General features: G+C 38.7%; 1 protein-coding gene across 1 annotated transcript in view; it reads right to left on the bottom strand.

The window, feature by feature from the left end:
- PIP4K2A (phosphatidylinositol-5-phosphate 4-kinase type 2 alpha) overlaps positions 1-22,252 on the bottom strand; it is a 202,040-nt gene that overhangs the window by 80,859 nt on the left and 98,929 nt on the right. Inside the window, exons 2-3 of the mRNA XM_023505089.2 lie at positions 14,717-14,814; positions 13,327-13,423 (exon numbers count right to left, since the gene is read on the bottom strand). Of these exons, the coding sequence (XP_023360857.1) occupies positions 13,327-13,423; positions 14,717-14,814 (195 nt within the window). The remainder of the gene's footprint in view (positions 1-13,326; positions 13,424-14,716; positions 14,815-22,252) is intronic.

Here is a 22,252-nt window from a genome sequence, read left to right as displayed (position 1 = left end):
AAGAAAAAAGGAAGGAAGGAAAGAAAGGAGAAAGGGAGAGAAGGAGGGAAGGAAGAAAGAAAGGAAGGGAGGGAGGGAAGAAGAATTCTCAGAGGTGATCTAGTTCATGAGGATTCTGAGGCTGAAGATACAGAAAGCTGAAGGGATTTGGCCAAGTTTCCCCAAATGTCCTGCCACAGTTAGAATCCAAATTTTGGTTCTCTGAATCCAAAGTCAGGACTCCTGCTAATTGCACCACACTGCCAGTATATTTATGTATGAAGAGGACACCCAGAGGCTTAGACAGTCCATGTACCACATATGTCTCTGGGGCCTGGTACAAATGCCATTCACTGACAGTCTCCACATTTTCCATCCCTAAACAAACACTAGGAGGACCATTCCAAGGATGGTTGCAGCTAGCAAGCAATTCCGTTTCATGCATACTCGGACCAGTCCAATCTTGCAGGAATTCTGAGCCGCTTATTTTTAGAAGTGGTAAGCTAGAGATGGCCTGGAGATCAAAGAGCTCCCCGCCCAGCAGCATTTCCAGTCTGGAGTTCAGCTCAGGGAGAAGCATGAGAGCATGGCTAATTAATGCTCCTTGTCCTTTGATGCTGATCATGTGGGGGGTCATTCACTGCTTTGACAGGACTCTCGTACCTGACCTGGCCGAGTACTGAGCCCTGGCCTGTACTCAGCAACACTGCCCGTCAATAGGAGAGGCAATATGGCAGAGGAGGAGGATGCCATGATCTGATACCCCAAGACTAGGGTTCAGATTCTGGCCCTGCAACTTCCTACCTTTCTCCCTTTGTCTGAGACCACAGGCATGTCACTTAGGCTTTTTTCCTCATTTGTAATCTAAAGATACTTTAGGATTCTTCTTTTCCTGTCAAAGATCTATCCTCTTTGAGTAATCATTCAATAGTCTCTCTTTTATATTCACACACACACTGCTTAGAGATGAGGTCTAGTGGAGACAATTAAAAGGAAAACCCCTTCAATAAACCCAAAAAATATAGTTATGTTATGGAGTGGTACAGGGGAAAGGAAACTGGCTTTCCTTGACATTTTCTTTTGTTTTTCATATTCTGACTAAATTTCAATATAACTGGTTTCCTACCTATGTATTTTATCTTATGCATTTAAAACCATTATTCTGAGAAGACTACACAACAGAAAAAATTGTTAAGAACTCCTGTTCAGGGTCAGAGGTTCCCAGTTCCAATTTTGATACCACCCTTATGATCTTGGACAAGTTCCATAATTCTCTAGGCCTGTTTCTTAATATAATATATTAAAGATATTGGATTACTAACCACCTCTAGAGGTGACACTATAGTGCACATAGTGCCCAGGCCTGGAGTTAAGAAGACTCAACTTCTGAGTTCAAATCCAGCCTCAGACATTTACAAGCTGTGTGTCCCCAGGTAAGTCACTTAACTCTCTGTTGAAGTTTCCTCATCTATAAAATGAGCTGGAGAAGGAAATGACAAAACACCCCAGTATCTTTGCCTAGAAAACCCCAAAGGGAGTCACCAGAAGTCAGACACAACACAATACAACCACTTCCAAGGTTCCTTCCAAAATTCACTCTTATACCATGATCCTCTAGAAACTCAGACCAGTGTTACCGCACAATGTGACTATAAAGGAAGGAGGTCGATTCCATTCCTCGTTATTCTTTAAAAACCCCAACTACAATATCACTTTCTCCAGGAAATTTTCTGTGAGCCTTCTCACCGGTAATGCTCCTGGACCGGAAAATGTATTTTGTTTTCTCTGTCCAACTGCACTCATGTCTCACTGGGCGTTACTTCAATATATGTGTCGTATCTTCTTGCTATAATAAAAATTCCATAAAAGCCTGTCTAATCTAACTTTGAACTTTGTTCCAGCACTGAGCACCACTTACTTTAAGGGCTTAATAAAAGCGAATGCAACAGAAGTCAAACATGAACACGAATCTCCACACTTCAAAGTATGACAGAATGGGATCTCCTTGAGGTCAGGCATTTTTTGTTTTGTTTTGTCTTTGGATCCCTCCATCTTGTCCCAGGGCTCTGCACTGAATATATTTATGAAAAAATAAAATTGGATGGGAACAACTTTAGTTTCTGATCCCGAAACAACAGGGCCTAAAGTGGAAGTAGTGGCAGGAGTCCTAAGAGCCACAGGGTTGCCTGAGAGGCCGTGTCGAGGTGGGACGCTTCTTCCGAAGGCATGGTGGTTATGGGGTGCTCAAGAGTAGAGAGGGGCTGGAAAAGGGAACAGGAGTGACATCCACTTCGCAATAACAATGGTAAGGAGGAAGTCTGTAATGCTGAAGCCTCTGTAGCTGGTGAGCTAATGCCTCATTTTGACTTTAAAAGCTTTTCCGTGCCAGAGAGAAGAAAAACGGAAATCTCAGCATTTAGGAGACAAGAGAGAGCAGAGCCACAAACATTTAGTGGGGCAGGAAGCAGGCTTTCCCATTCAGCCTGAGAGGCCTGATTAAATTCACTGTTTCTTTACTCTGATAAAGGTCAATTAAGTGGGCTAATTACCATGTTCTACTTTTATTGTAGGGGTCTCCACGGATCAATACAGACTCCTTTAAGGTAAAGCAAAAGGCATTAACAAAAACAATAAGAATCAGGACCATTTATCCTTTTAACTTAATGTAAAAAGTCTGAATAATGAATAAACCAGGTGGGAGAATGACTATTGCCATATTGATTTACAACATTCCTCCTTCCCCCTTTCCCCCAAGTCACAAAGAACAAACACTTTTTAAAAGCCACACAGTAAAACAAGGCAATCCTCTTCAAGAATCTAATGCTTCCATATACAGGCAGAAGGCTTCAACCTTAAGAAACTTATGCTGGAGAGTTTAGAACAGATTTAATCCTCTACAAATATGATTTATTAAGCAGGTAGTTCATATATGTATAAACCATTCAATCAATAGCCATTGATTAAATGCCTACTACATTAGAGTCATCTTATAAAAGAAGGCAAAAGGAGTCCCTGGTCTCAAGGATCTGTCTAATGGGGAAGACACCATGCAAACAACTATGTACAAACAATAATAACACATAAATGCACATAAAATATGCACACATATATGTAATATAAACTATATATACACACATACATAACATATATGATAAATAGGGCATAATCTAAAGAGGGAAAACACTAGAATTAAAGGGGATTGGAAAAGGCTTCCTGTGGAAGGTGGGATTTTTAAACTGAAACTTATAAGAAGCTAGAGAAGTCAAGAGGTAGAGAAAAGATAAGAGAGCATTCCAGACATGAGATCCAGTCAATGAAAAAGCCAAGTTGAAGGGAACAAACAGCAAGGAGGATCACTGGATCACAGAATATATAGGCCAGGTAAGGAAGTAGGAGTGGAGATTTGTAAGAAGGCTGGAACAGTAGAGGGAGGGACAGACAGTTTTGAAAGGCTTCAAATGCAAAAAAGTAGATTTTAAACTTGATCCTGCATGTATTAGGAAACCACTGGAATTTCAGGGGTACTGACATGGTCAACCTGTGGTTCAGGAAAATCACTTTGACCACTGAGTAGAGGAAGGGCTATAGTATAAGAATGAGGAGAGGAGGATGTTACCTAGGTTTAAATTAGCTCAGTTTTGGCCACATTGACTTTAAGATATCTGTGAAACATCCAGGGCAAAATGTCCAATAGGCAGGTGGAGATATGAGAGTGAAGGTTCACTGAGAGTTTAGGACTCAATAAGTCCTAAATCTTCCTGAGAATCTTCAGCACAAAGATGATAACTGGGCAGCTAGATGGTGCAGTGGATTGAGCATCAGCCCCGGAATCAGGAAGACCCGAGTTCAAACTTAATATTTAACATTAGCTGTGTGACCCTTGCCTCTCAAAAATACAAAAACAAGGTGATAATTGAATATATAGGAGATGATGAAATCATCAAGTGAATTTGATTGTTGCTCGTCCTCCATTATTGAAGAGTACCAGAAACATCCTGAGGGTGATGTCCTGACTTCTGAGTGAACTGAATTTAAGGAAGGCAGAACTGTGCAAAATCAAGTCTTATTGTCTCTCCCCAGAATCAATGGAGGCTAATAGCAAGACATAAACCAAGATGTCTGGGCATCAAGTGAAACAGTACAGAGGAAAAAGAGGAAGAGGGCACAGGTCAGAACCCTTTGGGAACCCCAAAGTTAGAAAGTTGGACCTGGATGGAAATCCAGCAAAGGAGACAAAGGAGGAGCTGGTAGAACTAGGAGAGAGCTAGTAGCATGGAAACTTAGGAAGAAGATGGCAATCAAGAGTGTCAAAGGCTGGAGAGAGGTCAAGAATAATGAGGATCATGAAAAAGTCATTAGACATGGCAATTAAGAGATCATTAATAACTTTGGAGACAATGGTTTTGTTGAATGACAAAGTATAAAGTCAGACTGTAGAGTTAAGAGAATGATAAAAGGAAGTGGAAACATTAATTGTAGATAGCCTTTCTCCGGGAGTTTAGCCACCAGAGAGAAGAGGGATATTGGATGATGTCTAGGGGGGCACAGATGGATTAAGGAGGGGTTGGGCATGGGGGAAATGTCATGGTTTGTAGCTGTAAGGAAGCAGCCAGCAGACAGAGAGAGACTGAAGGTAAGATGGAATGGGATCACTTGGGCATTTAGAGAATGAACATTTCTTCATGTGACCTAGAGGAGGAGTGGATAGTAGAGGAACATATTTAAGTGAGGTGAGGAGAAATAGAGAAAAAGTAACCTCAACATTTTAGGTCAAATATGTGAAGTTTCAGTAAAATATAAGGTTCTCATGAGAGACATGAAGGAAAGTGGGAACAATAAGATGATTCAGAAGGGAGAAAAAGGTTTGAAAGACTTGCTATGTGGAACAGGTAAGATGATTAGAAGTGGGTAAAAAAATTGCCTTTTAGCAATAAGGACACAGTTTGAAGTTATGTGACCAATTTGTAGTGAACCCGGCCAGAAATGGTGACTCACTCAGAAATGGTCATGAAATAAAAGAATTGGGTTGTGAGAAACAGCCTGGTAGAGTTAGAAGCACGAGATTAGGAGTCACATGTCATGACACAAATGTATCACAATTATATGATCACAGGTTACTCATTTTCCCTTAACCTTCTTTCTGAGAAGAGGTTTCTGCCTTTGTAAAATGCAAATAATATCTGGGCTACCTCTCCATGCCCAACCTCCCTTCTGCACCAGTTTTATGCATCAAATGAGACAATATATATCAAATTTTTAATAAGCAAGTATTTTTTAAAAGTATTACTGATTCCTTTTCTAGTCATTTCCCAATATTCCCCTCAATCTCCTTAGAGAAAGTAAACAGTTGAGCAAAAACAACAGACAGCAACCATGTCTTATATATTCTGCACTAGTAATCTCCCAATATCATCACCTAGAGATAGAGCATTACAATCAATCAGTTGCCTTTTGATGTTTCTGTTTACTTTATTTTACTTATGTATATTATTTATTGATTCTGCTTACCAATTCATACACATCTTCTTATGTTTATCTAAGTTCCCCCATCTTTATTTTATCAGACAACAGCATTCTACTACATTATTTTGGACAGCCATTCTCTAACTGATAGGTACCCAACTTATCTTCCACAAATAAATGTGTCAAAGTGTGTGTGTGTGTGTGTGTGTGTGTGTGTGTGTGTGTGCGCGCCTTTAAGTTCTTTGTCAGGGGTCATTCCATTTTGTGGAGCTGCCAAGAAATTGGATCAATTCATAAAGAATGTAAAAGGACCCGTATGTTTAAAAATGGTTATAGCGGCTTTCTTTTGTGGTGACAAAGAATTGGAAATTGAGGATGCCCCTCAATTGGGAAATAGAATACTATTGTTGTATAAAAAAATGATGAACTTCAGAAAAAGCTGGAAAGACTTATTGAGTGAAGTGAGCAGAACCAGGAGAACATTGTACACAGTAATAACAACACTGAGCAATGATCAATTTTGATAGACTTTGGTGTTCTCAGCAATACAATGATTTAAGAGAATTCCAAAAGATTCATGATGGAAGATACTATCCATATTCAGAGAATGAACTATGGAATCTGAATGATGATAAAAGTATACTATTTTTATTTTTGTTGTTTTTCTCATTGTTTTCTTCTTTTGTTCTGATTTTTCTTTCACAATATAATTAATGTGGAAACACATTTAATATAATTATATATGTATAACTTATATCAGACTACTTGCCATCTTGAGGAGGAGGGAGGGGAAAGAGAAAAAATGAAAATCAAAATCTTATAAAAATAAATGTTGAAAACTATTTTTACATGTAATTGGAAAAAAGAAAATGCTATTAAATGGGAGAGGGGAGCTTGATTAGTCATTTCCATCTAATACCCCATTAATTTGTCAATTCATTTCTTTACCTGGTTCTTGCTCCTTGCCCCTGAGCTGACCATTTGATTATGAATGAGCTGGCTGGTTGTTCTGTTGCTACATCTACAGCAATTTGTATGTGTTATAACAAAAAATATTTAAGTGCCTTTCAGAGTCCTCCAGACAAGAGCCCTGTGTTTGAGAAGGTTATGGTCTTAGCATAGACCTGACCAGAGATCAGCATGGTGGACATAATTGGCATTTTGTGAGGTATTTTGTGAAGAAGAAATTGAGACTGATTCATATTAAGAAGGCATGTCTAATGGGAGATAGCTTGTTCTTTACAGAGAGTGTAGTAGTCTTGTTTTTATTTTACATCAGCATTAGCTTCTGTGCACATTATGTTTGTAGAGAATTATAAATCCCTCTCTTTGCCTTCCATCTAATTCCCACCCTCTATCCTCATCATCATGGATTGAAGGTTTATAGACATCATCTAGCCCTAGACCACACAGAGGCTCTTCTCAATATATGCTTGACTTTTGTGCTTACTATCCAAAGAGAATAGAACATGGGGTGGGGAAGGGAGTTCCTGAAATATCTCTGCTTAGTGAGCTCTTTAAACACTTTTTACAATAGAAAAATCAGTCTCCAAGGAGAGGCAGCAATTTAAATGCCAAAAGCACTAGTCAGTGTTAGCAGAGGATAAGAGTGGCGTACAAATGATTAATTATACTTCGACTCAACTCTACTTATACTGATCTCTCAAACTAAAAGTTCAACAGAAAAGCCAATTAGTTTCTTGTGAATCATTCTTCTAGTTGCCTAATTTGCCTCCAAAGTTTTTAGTCAGCAATTTGCATTTCTTACTTAAATATCAACTTCTGCTGTTTTTTTAAAGCAAAATAGTGGGGAAATTGAATTGTACCTCATTATTTTAATAACCAATTTGAGCAATTTTAGGAAATTCAGCTATATAATATCTGATCTTGACCCTTATATAGGAGAGCAGTTATTATTGGAAGTATGAAAAAGAACTTATTTTAATTATTTATAAGTAGGTTGACAGCAACAGGAACTCCAAAGACAGCATTAAAATAGAACTCTCTCCTTTCTCATAAAAATAAGGGACTGTAAAGACTTAGAAGGAAAACATGTGGGTGGTGGTGGTAAACAGAAGAGAAGCTGATTTCCTTTAAAAAGGAAAATAGATTCTGCGTAGAGTTCAAAGATGTTTTCTGCTTATTCCATTTCTCCTTTTTAAATCATAAAAGCCATTTTCACAAAACATCTTACATGCAATTAAAGTGTTTGGACAAGAGAGAGTCCATTCTTTCCAACTTCCTGCAAATCTTTCTTTTTTCAATTGTTTCAGGAATGATTTACTTCAAAGCTTTTGGTGGAAATTTTTCCCTCCCCCCACTTTGCAAATTTCAAGTTCAAGATTTTGATCAAAGTTCTCTTCTGAGCAAAGAACCCAAACCTCAATTTTGGCTCTCTTGCAGATTTGAAGAAAGAAAGCCAACATACCCACATCCTCATGAGTGCACACTTCCTTTTAGCCTCCATCAGTGTGAGAGGCAAAACATCTGTGGAGACATTAAATGGTATTCAAGCTAGAGGCGTTAAGTTAATCATGGTCCTAGTCTGTGAACCAAAGGATATCTGGGCAGCTTGGACAACATTTCCCTATTTCAACAGCAAAGCTTCTTCCAATGTCTACATGAGTCTACCAAATGCCATTGAGAACATGTTGGCCTCTAGAACTAATCTCATGGTTTAGACAAAGTTAAGATTTAATATCTTCACTTTGTAAAATCTCCTTATACACCCATCACTTTTTTTTAATCAAAACTTTTTATTTTCAAAACATATGCATGGATAATTTTTCAACATTGACCCTTGCAAAACCTTGTGTTTCAATTTTCCTTCACTCCTTTCCTTAAATGGCAAGTGATCCAATATATGTTAAACATGTATATACTCATTATTTGAAAAAAAAAAAAACAAATGAACACAAAGAAAAATATTAGAATTAGACTATTTCTGAGGTCTACAGATCTGGATGTGTCACTTGCCTAAATCCTTCCATGGCTCCCCGCTGCCAAGTGGATACAAGTTAACCTGCTTATCCTACCATAAAACGGCACTGTTCAACATTTCCAGTACTGTTACATACTCTTCTTTATGAGCTACCACCAAACTGAATTACTTGTCCATCCCTTATGCTTACCTTTGCTGCCATGTTTTTTTGCTTCCAGGTTCCGAAGTTGGGAGGGCCTTCCCTTCCCTTGGCTGTTACCACCCAGTCTTTAAGGATCAGAATTAATGCTGGAAGAATCCCTGAACAGAAACCAGCCTCCCACCCACATCCAGACAAGAACAGCATCCACTACAGAGCCCTCAATGAATCCCTGAAGAGCTTTGAAGAGACCGAAGCCCAATACCTCCCAAGGCAATCTGTACCACTCATAGGAAAGTCTAATTGTGAAGGGGGTCTTTCTTCCCAATGATCCTCAGAGCAATTTGCACCCTTGGCACCTAGTTCTGCCCCCAACAGTCAAACAATCCAATTCAAATGCTGTTTCCTCTAAGACACTTTACCTAATCCTGTAGCCATTATGGTCACGGGCTGGTTTTTTCCCTTTTTTATCTCTTCAATGCTTAAAATACAGGACACTTTTTAGAGCTTACAAATGCTTCATGACTGACTTCCCTCTGACATCTGAGTCCTTTTTTTGTAGCTTGCTTCTGACTGGCTGTGCTGTCTCTACAAGATTCTAAATAGATTCTAAGCTTTGCATCTCTGCCCACACAATGCTCTCTGCACATAGTAGTTACTTAATGGTTTTTGTTTGCTGGTCTGGAGGTACAAACCTGATGTTTATGATGTTATGATGAGAGACTTAAGAGCCAGTTTCAAAAGAATTTGAGCAGAGAAGTTTTGACACTAAGGTAGGGAGAGGAAACCCAGCTTTTCATGCAAGGGGTGCCGAGCCTGATCTGCTTCAGAGGCGTCATGGGGAAATTTTGTTGGTGGGTAGCATATGATCTTGCCACTGTGGCTGGGCTACTAGCAGTCAGTGTAGATCAGGGAAACTGTCAAACAAAAAAGCGTGATTTCTGGCCCTATTTACAAAACACTGTGATGGTAAGGAGAGAAGGAAGGGAGGGAGGGAGTTGAGTAAAATAAGCTTAAGTGAGAAGGGTTCACCGGCCAGTATGAAAAAAATGGAAAAATCTCCCACCTCTGTACCTTTGTATAGGCTGTACCTCCATGAGTAGAATGCCGTGTCTCATCCACCTCTTAAAACTCCTTTACCTTTCAAGCCTTAGCTCATGTATCTTCACCTTCAAGAAGCCTTTCCTGATTTTTCCAATTATTAGAGCTACCCCAATCACTATATATGTTTTTGTTTTGCATTTATTTATCTCTGACCACATTATATCTTCTTCCTCCCTTTTTCCCTTTCTTCCACAAATGTAAGCTCTCTAAGGGCAGGGAATGGATCATTTTTATTTTGTTATTCTGGCAGTCTCTAAGACAAAAACAAAATTAAACCAACCAAACAAAAAAAGGCACTTAATGAGTCTTGTTTAACCAGGGAGAGATTTCAGATGCAATAAGCTTTTCCATTTAGGATATATGAGAAAAATCTTTTCAGTTCTTCTCCATCATGGCAAGAAGTGGCTCTAGGCCCTATCAAAGTGGGCTTTGATAGCAGAATTCTAGTTCTAACAGGTCCTATGTAGCTGAAAAGTCTTCAAGCAAGATTGAGATAGAAAGGCCCATTACCCAGGGTCTGGCTAGCTAAAATCACAGAGGCTCATTATCAAGATAGACATCAAGACATGACTTTGGGAGGCTACACCAAATCCTAATAGCTTTTTACTGAGGAAAGCATTGAGAGGTTGCAAGCAATGTTGGTGGAAGGAATGCCCACATCAATGAAATCTAAGAACCTTGCCTCAAGTGACAAAGCTACTGATGAGATCTGAAGGACTTTATGGCTTCAGCCAGCCATTCTCCTTGCAGACAATGTGTCTGCTGTTTGGCTTCCGCAGTTATCCGGAGTACTTGGCTTTTAAGCATTTTTATGAATTTGGCTGGCAGGATGAGAAAATGATAATCAATGCCAGGTCCCTTCATCAGGAAAAAACAACCATTAATCAACCCTGGGGATAGAACATGATAAATTTTTTTTTGAAACACAACTTGGGACCACAGAACTATAAATGCATAATAAAAATTCATGTTTATAAACACTAAAATTTGCAAAGGACTTTTTTATTCATAACTACACTGGGAAGAAGGCATTTTCCAATATTATTGTTTACATTTTACAGATGAGGAACCCGTAACTCCAAGAAGTTAAGGAACTTTAAACAAGATTATGTAATGGATAGATCACAGAGCTAGTATCTGAATCTAGGTCTTCTAATGACAAATGCAATATTCTATTACACATGGTAGAGTGCCTATTTTGTTGTGGAACATACAGAAATTAAGTGAGAGTCCTCTACCCAAGAGCCTTCTCTTTCTACTGCTGACTCTCCAGCAAACAATTACTGCAAATCAACAAAGTAAAAGCATCTTCATTTTCTTAGAAAAACTGGGAGAAATGTAAGTGCTTCTCAAATGGGAAAGCAGCAAATCAGCAAAGAAAAAAGCATTCGGCAAATTCTCAATAAAAGGAAAACATGCAGTTAAAAGGACAACATAACCATACAAGTTATAGATGACACTTAAGTCAGAGATCTAAATACGGATCTGCTTATTAAGGGAGCAAGGTTCATCTGTCCAAGAACATCATGATGGTTTGTTCTTTTATTCCCTTTCATTTCTCTCTCTCTATAGAGAAAACACTCATTTGCTTAGTGACCTCCACAGTGAAGCCAGTGTATATGAAATGTACAGAACTGACAGAACCCCTATTTTGACTGCTAAAGGTTTCATGTATAGAGTGATTTTTAACTTCACATTATTCCTTGTAGCTACAAAAATACCTACTCACAAAATGAGATCAGACAGGAAATTTAAATATCTGTCAATGTCTCAAGCACTGCAAACAAACAAGTTCAGTTGCCCTTTGGGTCTTCTTATTGCATTTTCAGCTTGCTGATGGTGAAGGGATTACTTATTATTTAATGCCTTAGATCTGGTTGCAAGTCCCAGATATTAGGGCTATGGAATCAACTGCTGGCCCAAGACCCTTCCTGGGTCAGTGCTCACCTGCTCGCCTTCCTCTACACCAGCTGAATAAAAATAACTCAGCTGCTGGCAAAGGCAGCCAAAGGGCCGGCTATTTCCAGGACTCTTTAGAGAGACAGCAGAGTGACACTAGACTGAAGCAAAAGCGGCTGAATGGGTCTGATGGGTTCACTTCCGACACCTGAGCAAGAGCAAAACCTTCTAATACTTAAGACACTGATTCTGGCTCTAACACATCATGATTCTTTAGCATTACACAAGTAGACTACATCTCTTTCTTCAAGTGCATCATTTCAAGGGAAGACACAGCTTTTTATGAATGAAATTAATTAATTCTAAAGTCTTTGTATTCCATCCTCTTCTGAGGGTCCTGGTCTCCCACTTCTTTGCCACAGAGAAAACTTCCAAGTTGAACAGTCCCTCCTCTGATTTAAGTTGGAAAGCTGTCAGCAATTCATGGTTCTTGAGATTATCTGAGGCACTGATGGCAGGGCTCAAGGCTCTCAGATTCATTAGAACCTCTGAACCCTTCATTTTACACATGAGAAACAGAGACCCAGAAAGGTTACCTCTCTGTTCAAGGTCAGAGGCAAGATATGAATGTGGCTCTTGTGATGCAATTCATTGCTCCATCCAACTGTTCCAATTGCACTTTTAATGAGAATTTAATGAGCAGTGTGTGCTGCATTCTACCATGCTCTTTCTCTCCATGTTCTCTTATGAAAATAATGATTTGGGGAGGGAGCTTAAGGCAGCTATGCAGGACTGGAATCGGGAAACTTCCTGAGTTCATATCCATTCTCAGACTCTTATAGCTGTGTGATCCTGAGCAAGACACTTAATCCTGTTTGCCTCATCTGTAAAATGATATGAAGAAGGAAATGGAAAACCTCCCTTATATCTTTACCAAGAAAACCCAAATGGGATCATAGAGAATGGGGCACAACTACACAAAAATAAGGGATTACCAGTGAAGAAACTCTCCAAAGTTTATTAAGTTATTTGGGGTAGTGAAAATGCATCTTGTCACAAAGCCAGCCTGTCAGAAACAGGACTAGAAATCAAGCCTTCGTGACTTTAGAGACAGTTCTATACCCACTACTCCATAATGCTTCTCATACAGGGTTTTAGAGATTATAAACTGATTTCCTCAAAATCATCTAATAAAATGGTATTATTATTATATTATTTATAAGGATTACAGTCTCTAGAATCAGAGTAGAAAGCCTAGCCATTGTAACCCATTTTACAGATAAGAACATAGAGGCACTGATCTGTCCTAAGTAACATAACCAATTAGTGGTGGAATGTGCTTTTGTGACTCTGAGTTCTCAGCTAATATGCTGGACCAGAATTGTTAATCTCCAAACCTCCCTGACTGTGGCCTGAAACAGATTACAATGTAATTCGAAAATAGATACTTAATCAAATACATAAAAATAAAATAGAATATAGATGATGTCAATATAGATTTTTATATCAACATGTGACTCACAAGGATCCACACAGTCTAGTTTTTCTCTGAGCTGGTACCTAACATTCAGTGTTCTTGTTTTGGCAGCTTCATTCCCTTCAAACTCAATTTATTTAAACAAATGGGCCTGGATCTCTGGTATACACTAGATCTTTATTTATAGTTAATAACTAACAACTGGTATGAACTAGAGCTAGACTATAAACATGTTTTAAAACAAGACTTTTCCCTTCCTCCTCAGGATGCTGGGAGACTTGAGAATAACCATCCCAAGCAAAGGTTAAAAGAGCTATCACTTACCTGAAAATCCTGATCATCAATTCCAAACCTTTCTCTCAGGTTACGGAAAACCATTGGGCAGTATTCCTTAAATTTGAAATGACTCGGCATGTTTTCTCTGAAATTGTAATACCACAAAATGAGATGCAAAGGCACATATAACAACTAAGGTTTATGCAGCTTTTAAAAATTCTGTAAGGCATTTTACAAACACATTCATCCCATTAGATAGTTCCATCAGCTTTATGAGATGGGCACCAGAAGTACTGTCAGCTTCATTTTTATTGTTAAAGAAACAAAGGTTCAAGAAATTGTATCATTTGTCCAAGAAGACAGAAGCAGGAAGTATCAAGAGCTGAGGTTCGAATTTAGGTTTTAACTACAAACCCAATGCTCTTTCACTGCCTCTCCTAATCCCACTAAAATTTCCTGATGGTTTGTTCTAGTACATATTTTACACTTAGTGCTTAGAGAGAAACAGTCATGGTTTTCCTCCTTCATTATCCTGATGATGCAGACCTCCCTTCTCTTCACCTTGCATATCCATTAGTTTTCAGTTTCATGTTTTATAAAGTAGAGTAGTTATGAATAGGAAGGGAAGCAGAGGTAAAGAGGAAGGAAGAAGTTGGACAGGAAGAGGAAGGGAACCTAATGAGAAAAAAGTAGAGGGCGGCAGGAAAGAAAGATGTGAACACTCCTGGGCCATTTTCAGTTACTTACAAGTAGTAGAACTGAATTAGAGCCCTCCAAAAAAAATGACTACCCTTCCTCCCTTACTCATTTTCAAATACTGAATGCTACTTTTTTGTTTTAACTACTTTCCAAATTCAATTTATATAACAAAACAGTGAACTAAGATTTTCTTTTACCCTTCTAATTCTTGAAAGCCCAGCCTCCAAATTCTATTATGACAAGGACTGCCTTACCTGCTTCACTCAGGTTATTGGTTTTATTTAGAAATTCTTTCATTTAAATTCATATAGACAAGAGTAAAATTTTCAGTCTTTTATATGGCCTCCTATTAGGTTTTACAAAAATGTATGTCAACTTTTATTCACCAGCAAATTTTCTTGATTTTCATCCAAAATGAGTCTATAGGAGGCAAGCTTATATTTCTTCTAAAATCCAAATAATTTACATATTTTCAAAAATTCCCATTATAATGCGAATTTCACTTTTAACATGTAAGCTATTCATAGAGAACAATATGCATATGGCAAAAGGATACTCCCCAGTAGGCCCTGCTGTTACTTTTTTCAACAGAACAGATGGTTGTGTTTATCACAAGATTAACTTAATCAGCAAAACTTTACTCCTACCCATTGAAAAATAATGGAGTTTTTAAAACTTTATAAAAACTGAACTCCCAGGAACTCTACTAGCACAAGAGAAAGGTGGTAATTGAACTTACTTGTTAAAAAGGTGATTATCCACCTTTATCTTGGAATATGCTTTGAAATCATCTGGCATCAGCATTACAGGGATCTGGACATGGCTCAGTTCATTGATCTAGAAGGGAAAAAAGGAACATTCCCCAGTGGTTATCATTGTTTGGAAAGCCACTTCTAATTTTCTCCTCCTGTGCGCCCTGCACTGGTTTTAGGATTCTCCGTTTCTCCCTGCTGCTCTTATAAGGGTTTTCCTCCCTTGTTCTCCCATCCCCTTGCCACTGTGATACATAAACAGCTGCCTCCTGAGTCCCATTACATTAGCACTCCCCAAATCAGATCCTTGGTACTTGGCTCTCTCACCAGGGTCAGGATATGGTGACTAATCTGGTAGTGGCAAGGGACAGTGGGAGGGGGGAAAATGGTAAGACCCTCCCAGCAGGAGCTCCCCCTGGCACTGGCACTTAAGCAAAAGGAGGAGGAATATCTAGCACATTGTTAGTATTTAACCAATCAATCAAAAAAGTATGAAGTGCCTACTGTGTGCCAGGCTTGTCACAGGCACTAATAATACAAAAAAAATGTTAACAAATCCTTACATTCTAAAGGTTACCTCTCCTACCTACCAATGTCTCAGGTCTAAGGATTGTTTAGCTGACACCAAAAACCCTTTTCCCTTTGTGGAATGTGTTCACTCTCACCTCCTTACTTCTAAGGCTGACTTCCACCGTTTGGGGAATTGTTAAGAACATCACTGCTAACTTCAGCTTGGCCACTGGGATTTTGTTACCCTTTGAAGTTAGGCTCCAGTTAGTAGAGCCTCCAATTTAATGTTGGTTTCCAAAATGAAGAGAGTTCTTTCTGTTAATTGCTCCTAATTACCAGCCCAAGTGGGCTCCAGTCCCCATTGGGGAATTCCACTTTTCCTCTCTCTCTCTACCTCCTTCTACTTGCCTTATTTGATTCACAATATTTTGGCTTTTTTTCACTTTAAATACCCTCACCATTCCCCTATCTACAAGGTACAAGGTGCTAATCCTCTCCCCTGGGGAGAAAAAAAAAGAAAAATGACTTCTTTGGTGACAAAAGGAGATGCCTGAAGAACTCAGGCTTTCCTCTAAAATGCAGAACAGACTTCAGTCCCTTGCGATTTAATTCTACAAGAATATAGTGTATATAATGTGTTGTGCTAGGTGCAAGAGACACTATGTCAAAAGGACTAGCCAGTCCCTTCCCTCGACCAACCAAGAACTCTGCTCTGTGCTGGACCTTGCTAGATCTGGAGATAAACACAAAGACGCAGATAGTTCCTACCCTCAGAGAGCTTATGTTCTAACAGGGGAGACCACATGTACAAATACAGGAAAATTTAATACATATACGAATCGAACACAAGCTGAGGGCACCAGAAAAGGTTTCCCTAAATAGCTGTCACTCTGGCTGTCTCCAAGGAAAGATGGGATTCCTGGGAGGCAGAGGGGACGAATGAGGGCATTCCAGGTTATGGTAGGTGGTTAATACTAAGACGTGGCAAGGGAAGATAGAGCGTACCATGAGACAGAGTAACCAGAAAGTCAGCAGGATTGGTCCACAGAGAACATAGGAGGGAATTATATATATATATATATATATATATATATATATATATATATATATACATACACACACACAGAATGAAAATAAAGGAAGAGGCTACAAGGCTACAGTGTGAAGAGCTTGAAAATCTCCTGGGGTGGGGAGAGGGTGGTAAAAACATGCAGAGGAAGGCAAAAATGGAAGAGGAAGAGTACTAAGGGGACCAAGAAAGCCTAAAAGGAGGAAAGCTTGCTTGTAGAAGGGAGGTAAGTGCAGAGGGTATCGTCATCAGGAGGCTGGTTACTGAGTGACAATTTTTTTTATTTTTTCCTTTTTTTGGTGGGGGAAGGCCCTAGCAACTCACTAGGCCACTTATTAATCAGTGTAGGAAACAGCCATACCAATGAAATCACAAATTCTTAAAGGGTAAAGGTGAAAAATTTAAGAAAAATTCTGAATTTGTTGATCCTGATAAATTTGCTTTGTTGATGTTTTAAAATTGTATTATAAAGCATTTTAGCACTGAGTGCTGAAGATATTGCTGGTTGGAAATTGGCTGTATGGTATTACAGGTCAAATCCATTTGAAATAAGCACAATTCTAACAAAGAAGCTGTATGAATGTACGTGTACATAAACATAAAGATTGCTAAGCCTTCAGCAATAACCTAGTCAAAGCCACATTTGGGACAACCCAAGTCTAGTATAACAAAAGAAGTAGAATAGAGCCTCGGGTTTCACTGTAATGGGAGATGACCTGTATAAAACCTTAAATCAGTCCCAAACAATCTTAATTACAACCACCAACTCTCCAATTAATTCTTGTACTGCACAGACTGCTGATTTATAAAACCTTTCCATACAATTAGCTCTCAGGTTTTTCACTGCCATAAATTGCTCTGAGGATTCTTTTACTGTTGCCAACAGCTACTACCCAAGCCAAAATAACATCACAGCACAAGTCAAAGAAGGAAGCTAATCCAGCATCACCTGGAGATCGTCCGAGCTTTGCCCGAGTGTAACATCTCCAGAGTTTCCTTTGCATGATTCTCTTTTTAAACACACCAATATGCTGTTTATAAAAACTGGAACAATAATAGAAAATTATATAGCTATTTTGATTTATTCTCTGTTGTTTTAAGTACCTCACCAGCACAGGGTAATTCACAAAGCAAATTTGTAAGACAGATAAACACCTCTAGATTCATTTTACTATTACATTGTAAATGCTTGAAAGATTACATTTTTAAAAAATCAACTCAAGAACCATAATTAGAACTTACTAATTGTTAACATAAATCCTGGGGCCAGATAATTAAAATATACTTTATAATTAAAGAGACTGTTACCAAGATAATTATTTAAATAGTTTAAAGCTGGAAAGGAGGACTTATGTAAAAATAAGGCAAGTAAAGGTGTCAAAACAAAGGGAGCATGTGCCTGTGGGAGTACAACAACTTAGGGTGACTACCTAGTACAGACAAGGGCTCTGAATGTGGAGCCAGATGACCTGGTACCGATCTGGGTTTGGCCACTTGGAATCTACACCATCTCAGCCAAGTCATTTACCAGCTCTGGGGAAATACAAGTTTGCTGACCTGTAAAATGACAGTGTTAGATCAGGTGACCTGTGAGATCCCTTTCCAGTTCAAATCTATCATCCTATGATAAGAAAGTCTTAGTGGTGGCTCTCCTTAATAGTCATATCTCCAATCACATTTATGATCTCTGTGATCAATGATCACATTGATTTCAAAGTGTCTTAATAATTCAGAGATGAGACATTTTCTTTGCCTTGGAATCCCCCCCTCCTCTCTGTTCATTAGCATCTCCACCAGAGGGTGAGCAAGGACCACAGGATTACAGACTTAGAGCTGGAAGGTACCCTAGTGGTCATTTAGTCCCCTTTGTTTTATAGACAAATCAAGGTTAAGTGACCTGGCTCAAGCAGTTTCAAGTAAAAACTGTTAGAGCTAGGATTTGAACCAAAGTTCTCTGACTTCAAATGCAGGCCTATTTTTTTTTTTTAATCATACTATATGAAAGAGTAAAAAAAAAAAATCAGTGTATTCTTTTTTTTTTTTTTTTTTTAGTTGTTCTGGGAAGGATCCAGGGGAGAGGATTTTAAAAAACCTTATTGGTTTAAATAAGGTTCAGGGATACATCTGTAGAGTTCATTAGATTTGAATACTGGTTTGAATTCCTTGTGGAATTTTATACATGTCACTTAACTTATTTGGGTCTAAGATTTAACTTTAAAATGAAGAAACTTGGACTAGATGACCCTGAGATCACTTCCAGAACTAAATTTATGTTCCTATGATGTACTGAGCTTACAATATATAGAAAGAATTGTGCTAAATGCTAAGGTTACAAAGAACAATCATCCTTGCTTTCTGAGAGCAATAGGACGTGTGTGTGTATGTGTGTGTGTGTATGTATGTATAGCCATATATATGTATATACACACACACACATACATACACACACACATATATAACAGATAGTTAGATGGTACAGTGCACAGAACACTAGACCTATAGTTAGAAAAATCTGAATTCAAATATGACCTCAATCACTAGCTACATGACCCTGGGCAAGTAATTTTACCCCTCTTGCTGAAATATTAAAAAAAAAAAAAACACAAGTTAATGGAAAGGCAACAGTGTCCAGAGATCAGAACTGATATCCTCAGGGTCAATCCAAGGAAATATTCAAGCCTTTCTTATGAACTACCACAAATTGGGCCAGTTTGGTTCCATTTTCTATTTTCTAATTTTTTTCTTTTTGTTCAATTTTCTGGTTTGGATTATGGATCTAGACGATCTTCATAGCTGAAAGTCATCTTAAAGGTCATTTAATTCATCTCCATCATTTTACAGATGAGGAAACAGAGGAGACCCGTGCACAAGACCACACCAATTGGAATGCATTAGAATTCTAACCCAGATCTTGTGACTCCACATGCAGCACTCATTCTACTTCAGGAGTGAATACTGCTGACCCTGGAGCCAGGAAGAACAGAATTCAACTGTCTGTATGACCTTGGGCTAAATTCTAAGCAAGTCTTTAAGATAGGAATTCTTACCCTGGGATCCATGAATTATAATTTTTTTTTTAAACATTTTGGCAACTTTATCTTAATTGATTCCCTTGTAATTCTATATAGTTTATACATTCTGAGGAAGATTTTACTAGGCTGTCAAAGGATTGCACCCTAGAATGTTAATAAGTTGTGCTCTTAAGATCCCAAGTTGCAGGAAAAGTGCCTATCTATATTGGTACAGGGAGTTTCTTCATATAAGTGTTCATCACATCAATAAAACCACAAGTCTTCTTTTTATCCCTATCTCTACTTTGGAACAAGCCCAGGTGTTCTGATTTCATTAAACAGGCTTCTTGACAAAGTTTCCCAGGTGGTAGAAGTCCAAAAGAAAACCTCTATCATTCAAAAGTATTTCACCTGCACCTGGGGTGTGAGGGATGTGAGGGGAAGACTAGCACCTCTCATGTAAGGGCTTGATGAGCCCTTTTCAGGCCTGCATCCACCTTTGGTATGCACCTCTCACCTGTGGCTCCAAGAAGCTGTGGTACTCCTTGGAATAATGGTCTTGGTGGACAGGTTAATTCAGGTTGAGAGCAACTGATAGGCCTCAAACCCACTGGTGAGTGTTAGGAGGTGTGTACCTCAAGCATGTGAAGATTTCCCCCAGAAGAATGAGAGGATAAGAGCATTATGTTCCAACAGCCATCAAGGTTGCTGAAGCAGCTGCTGTGGAGAACTTAAGAACTTGGTCAGACATCAGACACCAAAGTCATCCACTACATCCTGCACCATCACCACCTGTCTTAATTTTTGTCTGGTCACTAGATTTTGATGACTCTGAAAGAGAGACTAAGGATGAAGACTTTATGCAACTCTATTTCACTTAAATCCAATTCAACTGTGAGTTAAGACATCACCTCATGATGTCACTAGTCCTTTTAGGAAAAAAAAAAAAAAGAACAAACAACAGCAGCAACATTCTGCACTTATTTTATACGGACTATTTAAGTTGATTGGACCCTAAAGTCAACACCAAACTAAGATCTCAAAAGACGAAGACATGGAATAAACACATACATACATAGTAAATACTTTTCTAGATTTGTTGATACATCAGCGCAAAAATAAAACACACAGAAATAACTAGAAAACAAAGCAAATTTCACACTGGGAACATCCAATGATATGTCTATCTTCACAAGGAGATGAAAGAGAGATTAACAAAAGACCAACTTTCAGAAGTTTGTATTTCTGTCATTAAGGTTCTCCCCCTATATTTCAGCTAGATTAATGAATATTAAGTCCTTTGGATAAATATGCATAGATCACATGTCATAGTCATAAAAAAAGTCCTTGCTCAAGAATAGAAATAGTTTATCAGTTAATAAACATGGAGGATGTCTAGCTCAGAGTTTAAAAGAAAAGGGATTCCTTCTGGAGACAGAGATTTCTAGATTAGCGAGCCTTAAGCTAAGGCCCATGAACCATTTATATGTGTGGATATGGATTTATGCAGATGTATATGTATATACACACATATATTCATAATCATATTTCAATATAATTAGTTTCCTTTGAACTCCTGTGTATTTTAACATTCAAAAACATTATTCTGAGAAGAATTTCATAGGCTTCACTAGACCAGGATTTAAGCCACACACAAAAATTTAATATCCTTAGTAATAAATGTTTCTGTTAGCAAATGATATCATATTGATTGTACAAAGCCTGAGATACTGTAACTAAACAAGCATCAGTCACTCGAAACACTTTAGTCTAACTACCCACAGAAAAAAGCCAATGAACAAAGGATGTCTACTCTCTATGCTGTGATATGGAAATGGATGGATGATACATTACATGTATATATACATATGTATATAAAAAAAATGATAATAAATATCAATAATATATGTCTATGTAAGTATATATATGTGTTTTTGTGCGTGTATCAGTTTCTCAGTTCCTTTATCTTGGACAGACACTATGGATGACAACGAACCTTGGATACTTAGCTTTGAAAACTGACCAGTGTTATAATGTACCCCAAGCTTATTCTTCAAGCAAAGCTCCATCTTTCTAAGAAAAATATTCTTTCACTGCCGCTGTATTAAGTGACAATTACCACAGTCTCCAAAAGTTGACAAAGGGCAAGAAGAGACACAGGGTGTACATGAGTAATCTTTAATACATTACCAACCACAAAGTATACTTAGTCAACAAATAGTTATTAAGTGTTGCCTATGTGCTAGGGAGGCTCTGCCAAATGAGGGGGATACAAAAACAAGCAGAGACAGCCTCTGCCCTCAAGGAGCTCGTCTTTGAATGAAAGAGACAAAATGCAAATAACCAGATACATACAAGCCATGAGCGAAGTCAACAGAAGATGAACGGAGAGGGAAAATCACTAGCTAGTGGAGGAACAAGAATACTTTCCTGCAGAGTGTGGGACTTGAGCTGAATGTTGAAGAAAGTCAGAGAAACCAAGGGAAGAAGTGAGGAGAAAAAATCCAGGTACGGGGGATCCCCAGTTCAAAGGGAGATGGCAGGTGGTGGTCAAGGAATGACTGTTAGGTTAGTGCAACAGGAAGGGAGCAGTGCGAGATGACTGGAAAGGTCAGAAGGGGCAATGTTATGAAGCTGTTTTTCTTTGATTCTAAAGGGGAAGAGGGAACCTAGGAGAGTTCCCTGAGCAGGCAGAGGAGCTGAGCAGACCAAGGTCACTTTGGCACCTGAGGGGAGGATGGAGTTGAGCAGGGAGAGACTCGGGTCAGGCAGATACATCAGAAAGCTACCACATCAGTGCAGGTGAAAGGTGGAGGGCTTGGGTTGGTTTTGTATCTCTGAGAGTGGACAGAACCGGCCACATCAGACTTGCTTGGGGAAAATAACCCAAGATTGGGCAAGGGCTGGGTACGTGCACAGGTAACTGTTGAGGA

This window comes from Sarcophilus harrisii, chromosome 5 (genome assembly GCF_902635505.1).
Source record: "Sarcophilus harrisii chromosome 5, mSarHar1.11, whole genome shotgun sequence".
NCBI lineage: Eukaryota > Metazoa > Chordata > Mammalia > Dasyuromorphia > Dasyuridae > Sarcophilus > Sarcophilus harrisii.
The sequence above is the reverse complement of the archived record's forward strand: the minus strand, read 5'-3'. Positions and strand labels throughout refer to the sequence as shown.